Raw genomic sequence first — 18664 nt, forward strand, 5'->3', positions numbered from 1 at the left:
ATCTCTTCTATGAGACTGTCGAACGACGGCGTCGAAATGCCGGAAGAGATGAACAGCGATACGCGAGTTTTACAAAAGGGAATGACACACTTACTTACTACAATTGAAATGAAATCTGTAAGTAGCGCTAACACACATTTATTTTCAGGAACTGTACGAGATGGCGCCAGGCCTGTGGCCTTCGACTGGCATGGTCCATTATCATTGGTTCGGAAACCTTCTTGGCTGGTCATAGGGAAGTTCATGTAAAAGACAATCTCAAAGCGACATACCAAAATCACTCGAAACTACAAGTATGAGCGGTTCAACTCATTTCAGCGTCAGTCGGGTGTGTTGTATGGAATAGAAAAAAAACGGCGAATGTGAGTCACTGTGTCTCATAATTTGCTTTTTTGTTCCGCTTTCCTTATAGCAGCATCTTTTGGCTGTAGGTAGTGACAGCTTACAAAACCTGTCCAAAACCCTCTCTGGATCTTTGTGTGGTTTAATAAAAGGCATTAACGTTTTTGATGCATCGGCAGACAGAGTTAGAGCTAATACTAGTTGTCTGCACTGGCGGCGGAAACCACAAAAATATTTTTTCTGAGTATTCCCGGTTATGGTGAATTCACAATTAAAATGTGACGATCACAAGCAGAAAATTAAATTAAAATTAAAATTTTAACTGCTCTAGAATTTAAAACACTAAAATACGGACAAATGATAACCGCAAAGACTCATCTTCTGCGGCACACACTGGACGTGTTTGCTATTTCGTCACGGCTGGCGTTGAGATGAGATGAACCACATCGAGTGGTTTTGATGCTTTAATCTGACACACATTTTAAACAAATTAAAACTGCATTAATCTGTTGGAAAAATGTTTACCCATTTTGCATTGAATTTCGAAGTATTTATGACTTCTATAAACAACGCAAATCTGTCAGAAAATATTTCGGAAGCGACACGAAAGAACTGAAAATCCACAGTCTATTTCAAACAGAGCCGACAATGTGAAGCATCTAAGAGAGCTAGTCGAGAAATGGGAAGCTATATAAGTTCCCTATATATTTTTATGGGCTATTCGTTGCTTGCGTGTCGAACGAGAAGCATGTCGATGCACGTTCAACTATATTATAATGATCGAAATACCAATATTTAGTATTTCGCGGGAAGCTCGGTAGCAACATTTTTTCACCGGTTAAATCAATTTTTCTCTTTCCTAGCATTATATCAGCAGTTAATCAGCATACAGAGCTTACTGGTTCTTCAAGACTACCCATAAAGCAGATATAAAGCTTATTAGTTCCCGTTTTTTGTTTCAAAAATAAAACGTTAAAACAAGAATAGCCATTTATTGGTGCATCCAGTGTTCTGCATTTTCTATTCATTTAGATTCAACTATATAACTCTGTATATTTAGAATCGGCTCGCTGTTTTTTACCGGTGAAATTATCCTAGTGGTCGGTTATAGAAGCTTTTGACAGCAATCCGTTTACGAAGTCTATCTTAAATTCCTGTGCAATTTTTTAAAGATGGTTGGTGAATTGCCGAGCGACGGAAAAAGGAACTCAATTTATTCTGCCCAAAAGTAATGAAATCACGACATGGTCGAAATGGAAGATCGCAGAGGAATCGAAAATAACCAAAGCCACCGTCATCGTAATGAAACATTTCAAGAAACTTCTGTTCCCCGAAAAGTGTAATCAAGACGTCGGGTGTGCTTGAGGTCAACAAACTCTGTGCTATGCAGCTCTAAATTTGCGCATTTGGAAAGGTTTCAGAGCCGGATCGTAAAGTAAAACAGCTTCAAACAGCTTCCGGGACAAAAGTTTTATGTTGCTGAGATATTCTCAAGAAATATAAATTTGTCTTTGCGAATAACTATGATGGGTAAGTTGTGGATCTGGCAAGGAATCTGCAGTTGCGGTTGGAAAACTTCGATTTTCATGGAAACCAGCCAGAGTTTGAATGTGTTTTTTAAGGCAAGTAGTTTATCGCACATTTTTTTTTTCTTTCATAGTATGGATATCGTCCATATGTCCGTTCGAGAAAGAGAAAATTTTAAACCCTGCAACCAACAATAGAGGCTAGATTCTTTAGAAATATGGCACTTTCAAATGCGTGTATTTGCTTGACTAAGGCCCTGTATAATTATCATGGAACTTGATGAAGGATAACGTTCGATTTTTGAGGAGCCCAACTCAGTGTTATCTGTCACAAAAACGCAGTTTTTTTTGCCGCAGGAACAAATCCCTTGCCAAATTATAGTTTTTTTTCGCAAACTTATCTGCAAAAAATTGAGCCGTGGTATTCGTTTTAAATCGTCTACCGCATAGGTTTCATGGTCAATCAAAGGACAGCCATCACGTTTCATTCACATTTAGTCGAACAGCTTACGGAACTGGATTCTGGCTACTGTTTGTTGCTCGAGGCTACGGATGGGTTGTTTAATTGCTTGATAATATTTGTAACCTTCCCGAAGACCGATTCATCGCAGACTACAGCGATTAGTTTTCTTTTTCAGTCAAATTATACCCGAATGACCTTCAACCGATAATATAGGGCTCCATTCCGAGGTTTGGTTTGAACTTTGCAACGTATATACTTTTAAAAAAATCTCAAAATTTCATCAAGATCAGAGCACAATAACTTAAATTGTAGTAATCCACAACTTCTAAATCACTCATAGGTGCGGAAGTTGGTTAAAGTTGAATACGTGTATTCCAACTAACAATTATAGTTTTATAGTATGGAACAAGTTCAATTTAGATTTTTTGTGTGGGTATAAAACTACCATTAAACCTCAAATGTTACTAGAGACGGATTCCGGTGCAATAAAAGCAGGTAAAGTCAACTGAGTTCACAATAACTATGCATTCGTTGAAAAAAAAAATGCAATCATCACTAGTAACTTTTGGGGAATTTGATCCAGTTGTTCATATTAATTTGTCATAACTACGACACTCCTTTTTATATAGAGACTTTTGAAAATTTAGGAAGGAACAGAAGGGGAAAGTTTTTAAACGCTAGTAACTTTCATTGTACTGAACCGGAATTACATTATATTTGCACTAATCAGTGGGAAAATTTTTCACTAAATTTGTATTAAATTTCGTAGCATGTATGACTTCTATGAATAACGCAAAAACAGTTGAAGGTGACACAGAAAACCCGAAATTTGTTAGTATATTTCAGGCAGAGCCGTCAATATAGTGCATCTAAATGACCAAGTCAAATATTGGGAAGTTATATATTCCCCGCATGCATTTTTTGTACTAAGTGCTTCATTCATCGCTCGCTGGTCGAATGCGAAGCATGTGGATGTACGGTTAGGCAGACAATCAGAATTTTTTCGTCGACCATATATTGTGGTGCATATTATTTTTGGTAAACAAGCCTTATTCTGCATTGTGGCGGATCGTTCTTTTTAGAACGAATGTGATCTAACGACAGCAAAATCAAATGGGTGTCAGATTCGATCTAAATTACATTCTTTGACACACTTATTAAATTTCATCGAAATTTTTTTGGATCGTTGTAATTTCAAAATAACTCTGAAAGCTAGGAATATTTTCAAGTAACAAGCCACAATTTATTTAGTTCAGATGGTGAATGGAGAACAGTGAGTCTAGTTTGCAAACTAGGCTCGATGGAACTATCCAAGTCAGTCTTGGATATCACATACATTTGGAGTAACATCAGATGTTGTTTCAAGCTGTTCTTAACCCCTCTTTGGCAGCTTTCACGCCGCCACCCGCGTTACGGCCAAACTGGTACCGAAGGGGGTCAATTAAAATGGTCTGACGTATTCTTAATGGTCACATCATTAGCATTTCTGCAGTAGAATCAGCAGACAGGCTTAGTTGATTATAAGATTAGCGAATATATATAAAATTATATGTCTTTTTCGCTTAAGATAGTTGATATTCGAGCCTGTAGAACTCTTAGAGCGTCTCATATACGGTAAGGATTCGATGAAAGAGATCTCTTCTATGAGACTGTCGAACGACGGCGTCGAAATGCCGGAAGAGATGAACAGCGAACTGAAATCTGTAAGTAGCGCCAACACACATTTATTTTCAGGAACTGTACGAGATGGCGCCAGGCCTGTGGCCTTCGACTGGCATGGTCCATTATCATTGGTTCGGAAACCTTCTTGGCTGGTTGGTAGATGTGTGCTAATACTTGAAGGTGGATAGATCAATTTGCTTGGATGGGAGTCAGGTGGATCCTGCTAGTTGTCGACTATTTCGACTTTGGGTATGAGGCTAGTTTAGGAAAGGAATGGTGGACTGGTACCTAATAGTTAATTAACCAGGACTTGTTCTTATGATTATTTAACTCAAGCAAGCACACCGGTTTTTAGGAATGCTGCGTAGTATTTTCAGTTCGGTGTGGTCTGTTTGAGTCGAACCAGGCGGACGTTCGGTTCGAGCAAATTTTATGTGGAATAGTGAATAAATATTTCTTATGTCGTTTATGGCCAGATTCTTTTGTAAAACTCTAAAATGCCTCACATCGTCTAGCTACTCAGCACAATGACAATAAAAAAAATAGAGAATTTGCCTGATTCATACTGTAATGAATACGTATGTTGAATAGAATAGGGATAATTGAATTCTGTTTTAAGATAGAGATGAAACAGAACAGTTGTAGGAAAAAGAATTCGTAAGGACTAATACTGCTAGTATGTTTACCGTATCAATTAGTAGTCGATTGATCCGCTTCGGACCCAAGACACAACAAGATGATTAGGAAGAGACAGAAACAAATTCAATGCGCAATTTGCCAATATGACCTGGCTAAGTCTTTACAAGCGTTTCTATTTCATAATAATCCTGTCATCCACTTACGGAAAACGCTCGGAACCGAAAAGGTTTGCATAGATGACGGAGATATCAAAAGGCGAAATAAAACGTGAGCTGGGGATTATATAATTCTACATATATTTAGTAGCGTTATTAAAAAAGAAAACACAAAGAAAATATTCGAAACGATATCACCGGTATCCAAAATTTGAAATTCGTCTCTGATTTTAAATCTTCGTGAACTCCGGTCGCTTGATATAACACTTGCTGTATGTATATTTGATACTATCCACAAACGATGACTGCACTTAGGGAACATTCGGAAATACGGTAAGCACACCCGTATACCTCGAATATCTCAACTCTACACTGACAGAAGGCAAGTTGTCCATCCGTCAACAGTTTTCCGAAAATGCAGGACATCACTGCATTTTCGCGAAACGACTTTAAGGTGAAGATATGTGGAAGCCAGCAACGCTCGCTTGTTGCTAGGCACCGACGCGCTTGTTTACATCGAGAAAAAAATGTAATTTGACGTGAAAATTCAAACGCACAAATGAGAGTTTTCGGACATTTTCCTTCGGTTATCTACACAGTGGCAGAAAGTTTGAAGTTTTGTTAGTAAACGATTAAAGTTTCGCGGGTGTTTTTTGTAGTGGTGTGTGATAAAAGTGCATTTGAAAAAGTGCAATAAAAATGGGAAGAAAAGAAAGCCCTAGTGAAGAGGGGTGATATTTTCGCACAAAATAAGAACTACAAATGTCATACCTTTTAAAAACTCGGGTTGATTGCATAGGAAAATTGTCTAGCTTCCTCAAGTAGCAGTTTCGTTGCACACCGGCAAGGTTAGTTTATTGAAAAACGCATTTTTATATTTGCTCATGTCAGATACATGTTTAGGCAGGGGAGAGGGGTGTGTGTGTTGCGTAGAAGCTGTGTTGTGGCTCGCTTGTATAATGTCCTTAAAGCTCGTTGAGTAGTTTTCCGTGTCGGAATTTCAGTCTTCACAAATTAGCATTTTCTGGTACATCATAACGTAACTTATATTCCAATTTTGCAAAAGGCTCTTGTGTTGGTAGACTTGCAATTGTACTCAAATTTCAAAATCACAGAAACTATTTCAATCAAATCCCTTTGGATTGGCCGGATAGTGAATGTAGCCAATAGAAAAAGTGACATTTATAAATCGGGATAGTGAGTAACTGGCTTGCTTCGATTGCGACGACAATGGATGCATCGGTTCGGAACCGATTGCTATGATCAATCAAACAATCTAAGACGTGCACGTGTATTTCCAACGTCAACGTGGGAAGAGTTCCCGCCGTCGGTCCAGAAAAGGAAACAATGAAATTTTAATTATGAATCAATCGCTTTCCGGCTTTGATTTGTTATGAACTGGAAGGGTTTTTTGCGCGCCTGAATGACGCACCAGCACAAGTCAAGTGGCGCTTTTTAATCTTTTGTGTAGCGCTGCTTGGATCAAAGTCATAGGAGTGCTTCCGTTTTTTTACCCCCCGTTTCCCGTTTACTGGGTGAGGTAATGTTGCAATCGAAGCCAGCTCGTAAGACTCTTCAGTCATTAGAGTTGGCTTTTTTCGCCGTGTGGTTCCTAGCTAACCAACCAGCAAGCGTAAAAGGCACCGTTGGCCAAAGCAAGAACTGCCAATTTGGTGAATTTTTGATATTAATCTTTCGGCAGCATCGTTCGGGATCCGTTGCAATTGAAGGTTCTTCGACGGAAGATAAATACTAGCGAGAAACCCTTTCCGGGGCTGTTTTGAAACGTTTCTCGAGCAAACGAGAAAAAAAAACACACCACGAACCATCAAGAGAAGCAAAAAGTGCAACGCTCGCTCTTGCGTTTGTTTCGTGAAATCTGTTTGAATAGCGTCGAAATGCTGCCGCTGGAAAATGCTACTTTGTACTCATCCACCATGGCGGGATCGTCTTTCCGATAGATCCCCGGGAGAAACTTTTTTAATAAAATATTATTTATGCTCCCAAGCGCACATTTTCAGCTGGCAAACTCATCCTTCAACCCCCCCAGCCAAGCTCACCATGGCGGGACGGGACGGGAGAGATGCATTCCGTTCCGTTGCAGAAGATGAGCGAAGCACAGTATCATTGAGCTTCGAATATTAAAATCGTCTTTCGGAATAGTTCACCCTAAACCCACCCGACAACCGTTTCACCCGTTGCTCCGCGTCTGACAGACAGGTGCTAAAGCTCGTTCGGACGAAAAAATGGTGAATTTTTAATTGCATGGTTTGAGGGGTAAGATACTCGAACGAACTCTAGGTGATGCATCGGTCGGTCGGAACGAACGAGGATGGGAACGTAACGTAGGGAAAGAAATCATCTCACCGGTCGGCGCGCTCCAGAAAGAACAATTCACGTTCCCTCGGGGGTAATCCTTAATGAAGATAATAATAAAAATTATATAATAACAACAGCGGTGGATGCGCCTCGGCTAAGGCAAATTTCGAATCGAAATGGGACGGAGAACTCGTTTCGCAGTTCAAAATGGCGACTCGGACTTCCACTCCCGATGCGGCGATTGAACAAGACAAGATTGGGGGGCTGATCCCTAACAACTTAAACAACTAACCTACGACGATTCGGTCGTCGTAGATGTAAACAAAATCGATTGGAATAACCGATGACTTACCTTTTTTCGGAATCAGCGACTTCAGCAGCAGGACGGCGTTTTCGTCGCACGCCCAGGCGTGCATCTTCCGATAGCTGTCGCGTCCTTTCTCGGTCAGCTTGTCCCATGGTTTCGGTTTGGACAGCAGTTCGGAGACGGTTCCCTGCGAGAGACCGAGCACGTATTTGGCGAACAGCCGTTGACCGATGTTGTGTACGGAGAGTAGTTCACGAACTCGCCGCGAGATGTGCAGCGTGTCCAGGTTCTGATTAGCGTACTTGTCCATGTTGTAACGTAGCATTTCCTGCAGTCTGGCTTCCATGGGATCACCCTTGGGGATGAGAGAATCGCCGAGACGACCAACCATCGCTCCTGGCGGTAGCTGGAGATCATCCGCAAACCGGAACGGGCCCCGATCTTGGAAGTGGAAGGGTAGACCTTGTATCAGACCGGAACCGGAGTGGGGTAGTGGTCCCAGGGTGTTGTTGTTGTCCTCGAGAGGACTCTTGGACATACGCATCGGGGTGAGACCTCCACCGTTCAGGTGTTCATCGTGGCGGGAGGTATCCTGCAGGATTGGTGTACTGGCGCTCGAGGAGTTTTCATGATGGGAACTAGCTTTGTCCTGATCGTGATGGGCTAGATCTGTGGGTGGATGATGATTCATTAATAACTGTGGATGGTTGCGAGCGGCAGCGGCGGCGGCAGCTGCTGCGGCTGCTGCTGCAGCAGCGGCCAATCCTGGGGGAGGTGGTGGCAGCTCCAACCCACGTCGCCAGGTGCTGACAATTTCTTCACCCAGAAACGAGCTAAACTGTTCTACGTTGTGCAGCGGAGGTGGGAGTATGGAGTTGAGTTGGGCTAAACTATTGCTGCCAGTTTGCGTAGCACCGGTAGATCCAACACCACCAGACGAAGGAGACGGCACAACGGTCGGACTGGAGCCCGGTCGGCTCGGGGCTCCTGCCATGGTGCTAGTGTTGGTTTCATTACTACTGGTGCTGTTTTGGCTGTGGTTGCTTAGAGCGGTGCTATTCTGGTTGTTGTTGTTGTTGCTGTTGTTGCTAATGCCGGTGTAATTGTTGGGCGGGTCGTTATTGGCGTTACAAGCGTTAGCATGAGAGGTGACTAGGGCGGTGCTGCAGCTGTTCGTCGCTGGCGACGAAGCGGGCTTCGGCTGACCGCTCGTTGGAGATCCTGTAACGAGGTAGGAGAGGAGAGCAAGAGAGAGAGAGAAAGGGGAACACATTAAACACAGGAGAACGACGGCACGACACGGCTTCGATGGTTCCCTGGTTCGAAAATAAAGCAACAACAAGAAAAAGCGAGCGCGACGAAGAGCAAGCGCAAACTTATGTAAAACATGTTTATTTTCCCATGAAATCGAACTGAATAGAGCAGAATAACAATAACAGAAGCCATAAATTTCAATAATTCCATCATCGGCTAGCTGCTAGCAGCAGGTCTAGCAGGCGATGCAATCGGGGGAGCTGAGGATGGTCGCGTTTCGGGGTAGCACCCACGCAAGGCACGCTTGGATGCTTCCCGGGTTGTGTGGTTTGAGTGTGTAATTTGAATTCAATAAACTCTTGAAAGACGTGATCGCTCTGTTTAGCCGTGCCAGTAGTCGGCAAATTTTGTTCCCAGGCTGACTGGGGTTGGGGGGGCGGGCGTAAGTGTAGGAAAAAAGTGTGATCCGTCAAAAACAAAAAAAAAGCCGCGATGCTTCAGAGATAAGATTTTTAATTTTGATTTTAATTAAAAACTACCGCAAATCGAAGCGGGGTCAGGGAAAATCTGATACGGGATGTTCGCTTTATTTTTTGTTGTTGTTGTTTTCTGCTGCAGAGGTTATTGTTCAAACAATCATCAGCTCCCCGTAAAATTTGATTTTATTTTTATTGGAGTTTGGCACTGTTTTTTTTCCTCCTCCGTTGGATATGATGGACGGGGCTGGGACGGAACGAGAGGGGGGAGAATGTGATTGAGAGCGCGTGGGAGATTTTCTGTGTTTAATTTAAAAGTTTTTTTTTTATTAATGTGAGAATGGAAACAACAGTACGTGAAGCAGGTTTGGAGGGGCGGGGGCGAGTGTGCTACTGCTGTTTCATTGGGAGCTTTGAGTGGGAGGCAGAAAAATCTGAAAACTAATAAAAATGATACTCCAGTTTTCGATGTTTCGAGGTGAATAAGTGACGAAACGAAAGAGTCGTCGTCGTCGACGTTGCCAGGGGGGCACACAATAGCTCATCGGGGTTTCGCGTGGGGGTGGTGGGTTTGAGGAAAACAGCAAAAATTGAGGTCAATCGTGCGATTGTCAAACATTGATGAGTTCGCGCGCACCGACGTACATACGACGTACGAGGGGTGACAGAAAGGAGAGTGTGGTGAGTTTGCGGGGAGAACAGTTTGGTAGATAGTTTCTGAGTGAGATGTAACAAAATGCAACTAACGCACGGTTGCGCCACGCCAGCTGTTCGGGATCGATCTTGCGCCGCGGTGCCGACAGCCGGACCCGGACCGTGCGTGTATTTGTGTGCCGAGTGTGGAAAGATACACGTCATTAACATGTAAACATCATTACGTCTAACGGCGCGAGGTTCCTCGACGCGCTTTGGAGAAAATTTATTAGCCTTCCGTGCCCAGTGCTGCCAACTGGGCGGGGACCTCCGGCGCTGTTTGTTTACAACTGGCTCGAGGCCAATAAAAAGCAGTCACTTAAACTGGCTTGTTTGGAATTTCACGAATGGTAAGTAATTTGTTATTCATACCAACAAGTAGATCAATAACGTGCCGATAGTTGTAAAAAAAAGCCGGGCCGGGCCGGTGGCGCCGCCGTGCGTTTGTTGCATTTTTTTTATTGCAGTCAGTGTTGTTATCAGAGTGTGTTGTCTGACGGCATGACTAACTAACCAACTAACTAACGTGAGCGATTTGCTTTTCCATGCTTACCTTCGGAATTGGACGATTTGATCGCTTCGGTTTGGGCGGCCAGGGCTTTGGTGCGTTCTAGCAGCAGTTCCTGAAACTGCTTCGTGTCGTGCGGAGAACTCAGGTCCACGGATCGCAGAATGCTGCAACGATAGAGCAAAAAGTGAGAGGTTAGGGCGTTTGACCTACTGCCGACGGTCGGAATCCACTGACACATAAACAGTAGAGGAGATTTTGCGTTCGCGAACACGGGAAAACGACCGCCGGAAAAATGGTTGGAATTTGATGGATTGGTGGGAGGGAGCGAATATTTCCGCGTGTACCTACGATGTTCATCTCGTTTTCCTCCTAAAAAAGGGGTCTTTTTCGCTTGAAAATTTTCCCCCTGAGGGGTTGAGCTGTTACGTTTGCTAACAGAACAGTTTTTTTCCCTGGTATGACAACAACAAAAATTGAAGGTAGCTCAATTTTACGATCACGAATCACAGCCTCCTTTGGTTTACGTGGGTAATGAGATTCAAAAACGTGTCGGCTATAAACGGGGGGGGGGGACTCCGGAATCGATACTTACTTGTTTTCCTTCTTCAAATCATCGAAATCCTGCTGTTTCTCGATGCGAGATTCTAACCGCACAATGTGCTGCCGTTTCTCTTCCAGGCGGTCCTCTAACCGCTGGATTTGCAGGTTGTGTGATTCCTGAATGTTGGCGATGGCTGTCCGCAACCGGGCCACCTCTTCGAACAGGGCTGATATCTGTTTTGGAGGGGGATAAAGAGAAAGTGGTTATAAGCTTGATTAATTATCGTTGACATACTGTCATATTGTTTAAGCTGGCGCCACAATGCCGAACGAGGGAACTCCTGCCACTACACAGTGGGAAAAATTGATCCAAAACGTGAAAAGGCTGGATGACGTGTTTTTTTGTAACACGGTCTCTAAAATTGATTGGTAGTATTTAGAACGACCGTACGGTACGCTATCATGCCCGTTTTGCCCCAATTCCCCTTTCGTTTAAGTTTATGGGCGGTGATCAGCTATTTTCGTCCGCATCTCTTATCACCTATTTTTATAAAGTAATTCATTAGCAGTGCTATCTTTGAAAATGAACCTTGGTTATGAGACCAATTTCCAAAGTCCAAAGTCCAGAATCAAGAACCAGAGCCCATAGCTCAGAGACCACAGTCTAAGTTAAGAATGCAGAGTCCAGAGTGCAGAGGACAGAGCCGAGAATCCTGGGTTCAGAGTCCAGAGTCCTCAACCCAAATTACTGTGGCCAGAGTCCAGAGCTCTGAGACAAGAATCCAGAGCCCGAAGTACTTAACCCAAAATACTGAGGCAAGAGTTCAGACTCCAGAGCACAGATCCCAGAACCCAGAGGCCAGAGGCCAGAATCCAGAGTCTATAACAAAGAATCTCGTGGCGAGAGTCCAGAGTGCAGAGCACAGCGTGAAGAGTGCAGCATCCAGAGTTCAATGTCCAGAATCTAGAGCTCAGAGTCCAGAGACGAGAATCCTGAGATCAGAGTTCAGAATCCAGATTTTAGATTCCATAGCCCAGCGACCAGAACCCAGAGTCCAAACTCTCGAATCCAGAGCCCAGAGACCAGAAACCAGAGTCTAGAGTTCTTATCCCAAAATACTGAGCCCAGAGTCCTCAGCACATAATTCAGAGCCCAGAGCTCCTAACTCAAAATAGTGAGACCAGAGTTTAGACTCCAGAGCTCAGAGTCCAGAATCCAGAGTTTAGATTCCATAGCCCAGCGACCAGAACCCAGAGTCCGGAGTCCAGAATCGAGAGTTCCAGAGTTTACAGTCCAGAGTCCACAGTTGAGGATCCAGAGTCCTCAACCCAAATTACTGTGACCAGAGTCAACAGCTCTGATACAAGAATCCAGAGCCCGAAGTACTTAACCCAAAAAACTGAGGCAAGAGTTGAGACTCCAGAGCACAGAACCTGGAACCCAGAGGCCAGAATCCAGAGTCCACAACACAGAATCTCGAGGCGAGAGTCCAGAGTCCAGAACGCAGCGTGAAGGGTGCAGCATCCAGAGTGCAATGTCCAGTATCTAGAGCTCAGAGTCCAGAGACGAGAATCCTGAGGTCAGAGTTCATGGTCCAGAAACCAGAGTCCTCAACCCACAATACTGAGCCCAGTGTCCCGAGTTCAGAGTCCAGAGCACAGAGTCCAGAGACCATAATCCAGAGACCAGAAACCAGAGACCTCAACCCAAAAAACTGAGCCCAGTGTCTCGAGCTCAGAGCCGAGAGTCCAGAGTCCAGAACACATAGCCCAGAGACCCGAGGGCAGAGCCGAAAGTCCAGAGTCTAGAGTCCAGAGTCTAGAGTTCAGATTCCGGAGTGAAGGATCAAGACCCCAGATACCAGAGCCCATGGTTAAGAGTCCAGAGTGCATAGTACAGAAATTCGAGGCCAGCGCCAAGAGTCCATAATCCAGCGATGATGAAGTGAAGAGTCCCGAATCTAATGTTCAGTGTCCATAGCCCAGAGATCAGAACCCAGAATCCAGAGTCCCGAGTGCAGACCTGGAATCAGAGTCCAGACTTCAGAGTCTTCAAGAGTTCAAGTTGGCGACTTCCGGTTCAGCGAAATTCGCTATAACCCATGCGAAATGGGTATTTTCGGAATGGCCTTGACGAGTAGATGCCAGAAATTTATGTCTGACGCCACGTTGAAATCCGAGGTGGCGACTTCCGGACGAAAATTATTACGATTACACTTCGGATCATTGCACAGCACTTGATACTGTTTAACTTATATTTATACAATTGATCCATAATGATAATTTTACTAGAGCGGCTCTTCACAACTGTTGTTACTAGACTGCTTTAAGGCCTTAGTTTTATAGTTCTGGTATTTGGTAAAATGAGTATTCAAAATCGATTTTTTTAGTGTATGAGTCGATGAAGAATTTTTTCAATATTTTAATTCAAAAATTTGACTAATTTTGCAAAAATCACTCCTATATTTTTTATTAGATTCATCATTGTTAGGCAATAGCCATTTGAAAAAATGGTAAAAAAGTTTGACCCTTTTCAAAAGACAATCTAGATCTTTTCTTGAAAAAACAAAGTATGCAAAGTGGCTTTTTGCGACAAAGTTCTCATGTACAGAAAGTTTCATTAAAATCTGAGAGGGTGCTGCCAACATTTGTTCATGTTGGCGCGAAATTCGTCCATATTCTGAATCGCACATATTTTGTCGCATGTAATTTTAAATGTTCTTTGATTTGATGGCATTGTAAGGGAACACGTATCCGCCGGTCGATGCCAATCGAGCTGACATTTCTTTAGACTGAGCACTGGTTTATTTGTTTGTTTAGTGTTTATTTCACCAACTGGGAAACGACTTCACTGGGTCTATAATGCGCGTGGGAAATACGCATGGTCTTGTCTGAGTGAATGATAACTTTTGAATTATGTATGAATTGTACGATGTTTATTGGAAATTCCATAGAACATGGACACTTTTGCGTGCAGCAGCAGTATTGTGCTCCTACAAAAAAGGACAAACTGAAATCATTTGGTTCATATTAGACCAAGGGAATAAAGAGGGTGATAATATGAGAGAAAGTTAGTTAATATTGAGTAATCTTTGCGTGACATAATTTATGAATCGTCCACAATACCCTTTTTTAAACTCATTTTTTATGGTCCATTTTATATTGTCGACAGCACTCCCGACAGCCGGCTGTCCGGAGCTCAAGTTGTTTTCGATGAAACAAACTTTCGATAAACGGTTACAATTTACGTATCACACAGTCAATAAACTATTTAAACTTTTTATGCACGAAAACATATTCTCAGTCGCATCGCTTGCTTGAGGCGAATCCTGACTAACAACCCATCTACTATCCAATCCACGGAACTTACGGGAGTGTCACTGAGTCAGGGCCTTCCGTTAAGTAAATGCCATCTCAACACTTCCGTTATCGTATCCCAAGTTACGGTAAAGATGGTCGTGACCCGCAATGGTGTTTCTCAGGCGAAATTCTCGCTTGGACTGGATCAATTGTTACAACTAAAACTCAATATATATGACTCGAAAAAAAGTTGAAGACCGGGCTGACCAAAATTAGGGTGACCATACGTTTCCCAGGGCATGTCCTGGTTTAGGACTAGTGGTATCCAACGAAAAACGATCAAAAATGGTGAGTGAAGCTAAGTAATCATATGAAAAACATTCCCGCAGAGGCGAGATTCGAACTCGCAACCTTTGAGACTCCGGCCCAATGCACTAACCCTTATGCTATCCCTGGGTATGATGACATCCCAGAAGGAATATATGATTATCCCACTGGCGACGGTGATCGTACCCTGCCTGCCTGAACCGGAGTCTCAAAGGTTGCGAGTTCGAATTTCGCCTCTGGGGGATTTTTTTTTCACATGATTGCTTAGCTTCACTCACCATTTTCGATTGTTTTTCCCCGTTGGATACCAACAGTTCTAAATAAGTAAAAAAACCAAAAGATTGAATTATTATGTCCTGGTTTTTCACTTACTGTCCTGGTGTCCTAGGAAATCGAAGAAAACGCTTGATTTGGCCTGGTTTATCTCCTCCAAGTCTAAAAGATTTATCTATTTGAGTCTTCGCTTTAGTTACTCTGGTCCAGCTCGCACTTACGACCGATCGCAACTAGCACAGTGATTCTCAACCTGGGGTCCGCTGACCCCTAGGGGGCCGCGAAGTCATTGCTGGGGGTCCACAAAGAAAAATCTATATTCCGAGTGCAGATTGGAATTTCAAGTCTTGTTTCCTAACAAACTGAAAATAACGTATTGATAGCATACAAAATCAATGTTTATCCGTGGGGGTCCGCAGCAGCCCAGGGCAATTTCTAAGGGGTCCGTTGTACGAAAAAAGTTGAGAACCGCTACTCTAGCAGAATACGACAATTCAAAGTTTAATGGACTTAAATTTCCTAACCGAACAGCCGAACAATTCCAACTGATTCCAGTTGTGGACCAAACTCTGGCTGATATCGATGAAACGATGATTACCATAGCTTCTTCTAATTGGTTATTTCGTCGTTCAATTCAGGACCCGAAGAATTCCCATCGGTGCCTCTGAGAAGACACATCGACGATTTGGTGATTTTGCTCCATGACATGGAAAATACTGAAACTACAACAACTATCGTGGAATAACAACATTGAGAGCTCTCTCGAGCTGGTGATTATGTAACAATTTCAGGGTTAATGCAAGCAGTACCCAATCCATGATTGAAATGGCATCACACCTAGATGCTGAACAGTGACTAACATGCAGAGTCTAGCATCCTACATAACAAGTAGTATGGAATGTCGCACTCAAACTGATATTATTTACACCAACCCATTTCTCCGTTTTTCATATAACAATTCGAAAAAATGTCAAATTTGCTGTTTTGATCCTAGCTCTCCGATCGATCGTGAGATGATTGTCATAGGAGACGGCCATTTTTACATCAGGAATAGCGCAGGGAAGCCACTTGGAACCGTTGATGTTTCTGCTTTTCTTCAATGACGTGTATTTATTGCTGAAAATTCCTCGTCGGTCCTGCACAGATTATCTTAAAACATTTCGCTTCATCCGCTCAATTCAGGATTGCCGAGTTTTTCCCTTACAGCATGAAACCTTCGGTGAAGATTGTGTGGCAAGAACTGCGTGTGTTAATCCGAAAAAGTGCCCGGTGATTGATTTCTAATGACAGACTTTCTGGCAGTGCTCTGCCTGTTAGACCCCAGAACTTTAAGACTACCGAAAATCTGTGAAGGCACAGTCGATTGAGAGTTAACGGGGGAAGCAATCCAATTTCGACTGTCCTGGATTTTTATTTATGTAAAAAAAACCCAGATAATCGATCGATCGAAACGCATACCATTGCACAATATTGGCTATACATTCGCACTAATGTTGCATTGAAACCCCATTATAGCAATAACAATGCAATAAAGCTCAATATTAGCATCATTAATGCATACATGCACAGCCGAAATGTAGCATTATCGCTTGCTCTGTATACGTCTATAAAGCTGATATAAGGCGTATATGCTTCAAGGATCTTTAATGAATACATGGGCACTATATAGCAAATATAAAGCCAATATACTGCTATTATGATGCTGCGTGGGTTTATTCGTTATGCAACTCCTCTTGAAGATTATATTTTGCATATTTCATTCCATTCGAACATACACAATATAGCCTAGACAGCAAAAGCAGCAACGCACTTACCGTGAGGAACGAGGCAAGGTACCTCTGTTCGAGACTCACTAAAATAAATTTTCATAAAACAATCATATCGTGTGAGAACAAAATTCCGATATGGATATTCATTACAATGCATTAGAAGGGAGTCAATTACTGTTCCAAACAGTATTTTTCTATTTTTATCCATCATACCAAAAAGCAGGCATAAAAAATCGTTGCAAAACCACTTTGCGGAGAATGACAGCCAATTCAAGCTATATAATAGCATTAGTACCGCACAAACGGGCTGTTAATCTCTGCACAGTAATAGCACTATATTTCGCCGTTTCTGGCATAATACTGGCATTATATCAGAATGTAAGGCTTAGCGGCTCTTTAAGACCGCCTTATATGTACATCTAATGTAGATCTTATTGGTTACTTGGGACACTCATTACACCCCAATTCTCCGCACAACTAAAGCTTGATGCTATTCCTGGCGTTTTATTTCTGTAAAAAAGCTATTTGCGGCTGATCAAAAGAGGTAATTCTAGGGGTAAAAAAGTCCAGCTTATCGTTTGAATATGGTTAGACTGACCGCACGAAATGTGTGTGCTCCGTTTACCCCAATTCCTCACATAGCTCAAGCAGAAAGTTAGACCTGGCTCTACATTTCAGAAAGGCTGAATGCGACTGATCAAAAGTAGAGTTTCTTATGCAAAAAAAATCTAAGGAATCTGTTGAAAGCCCCCGTTTTACCACAATTCTTACCATAGTTTAACCCTTCGCGACGCGATTTTTTTCATTGTTAATACTATTATTTTAAGCTTTATATATATGAAATTTTCAAAATGGCGGATCCAATATGGCGACCGTGCTTGGTTAAATTTCATGTTTTTTTTACATTGGCCTAAAACGTCTTACAAGGCTGATTCTGATTCTGACGTCGAAAATGTAAAATTCAAAATAGCGGATCCAATATGGCGATTGTGCTTGGCTAAATTTCATGTATTTTTTGTATTGACCCAAAAAGTCTTACAGGGGTGTTTCCGGGGTCGCTGATTCTGATTCTCGCGTCGAAAACGTAAAATTCAAAATTGCGGATCCAATATGGCGACTGTGCTTGGATAAATTTCATAATTTTTTTTAAATATTGGCCTAAAACGTCTTACAAGGGGGTTTTTGGGTAGCTGATTCTGATTCTGACGTCAAAAAAGTAAAATTCAAAATGGTGGATCAAATATGGCGACTGTGCTTGGCTGAATTTCATGTTTTTTTTGTATTGACCCAAAAAGTCTTACAGGGGTGTTTCCGGGGTCGCTGATTCTGATTCTCGCGTCGAAAACGTAAAATTCAAAATTGCGGATCCAATATGGCGACTGTGCTTGGATAAATTTCATAATTTTTTTTAAATATTGGCCTATAACGTATTACAAAGGGGTTTTTGGAGTCGCTGATTCTGATTCTGACGTCAAAAATGCAAAATTCAAGATGGCGGAGTTTTTTATATTGGCCTAAAACGTCTTACGAGGGGGTTTTTCGGGATCTCTGATTCTGACGTCGCAAATATGAAATTCAAAATAGCGATTCCAATATGGCGACTGTGCTTGGCTAAATTTCATGTTCTTTTTATATTGGCCTAAAACGTCATACAAGAAGGTTTTCAGGGTCGCTGATTCTGATTCTGACGTCGAAAATGTAAAATTCAAAATGGCGGATCCAATATAGCGGTTATGCTTGGCTAAATTTCATGTTTTTTAATATTGGCCTAAAACGTTTTACAAGAAGGTTTCCGGAGTCGCTGACGTCAGAATTGTCAAATTAAAAATGGCGTTTTATAATGACTAACAAAATTTGCCAATTTCGTAAAAAGATGGCAGCAATTGTGTAGCCGCCATGTTGAATTTTCGAATTCTGTTATCAGAACCGTAATCAGCGACCTCAAAAACCACATAATAATTGGTCTGTTAACCTTCTAAATCCGGCAGCCGATAAAAGTTTTCTGCATATAGTCCCATCACCCCATGCAAACAAGTTTATCTGGGGATATGGTAGGTGTTAGCTCTACCGATTTTCCAATGACCCATTTCAGAACGACAGAGACCTAG

The 18664-nt window shown here is 42.4% G+C and overlaps 1 protein-coding gene across 3 annotated transcripts in view; it reads right to left on the reverse strand.

Annotated features, from left to right (window-relative positions):
- LOC131685745 (homeobox protein cut) overlaps window positions 1-18664 on the reverse strand; it is a 528971-nt gene that overhangs the window by 61188 nt on the left and 449119 nt on the right. For 2 of the 3 annotated variants that reach the window (XM_058969660.1, XM_058969661.1), the window contains exons 3-5: window positions 10940-11121; window positions 10390-10511; window positions 7459-8634 (exon numbers count right to left, since the gene is read on the reverse strand). In XM_058969660.1, the coding sequence (XP_058825643.1) occupies window positions 7459-8634; window positions 10390-10511; window positions 10940-11121 (1480 nt within the window). The remainder of the gene's footprint in view (window positions 1-7458; window positions 8635-10389; window positions 10512-10939; window positions 11122-18664) is intronic. The other variant, XM_058969662.1, reaches the window with a different exon arrangement.

Source organism: Topomyia yanbarensis, chromosome 2 (assembly GCF_030247195.1).
Source record: "Topomyia yanbarensis strain Yona2022 chromosome 2, ASM3024719v1, whole genome shotgun sequence".
NCBI lineage: Eukaryota > Metazoa > Arthropoda > Insecta > Diptera > Culicidae > Topomyia > Topomyia yanbarensis.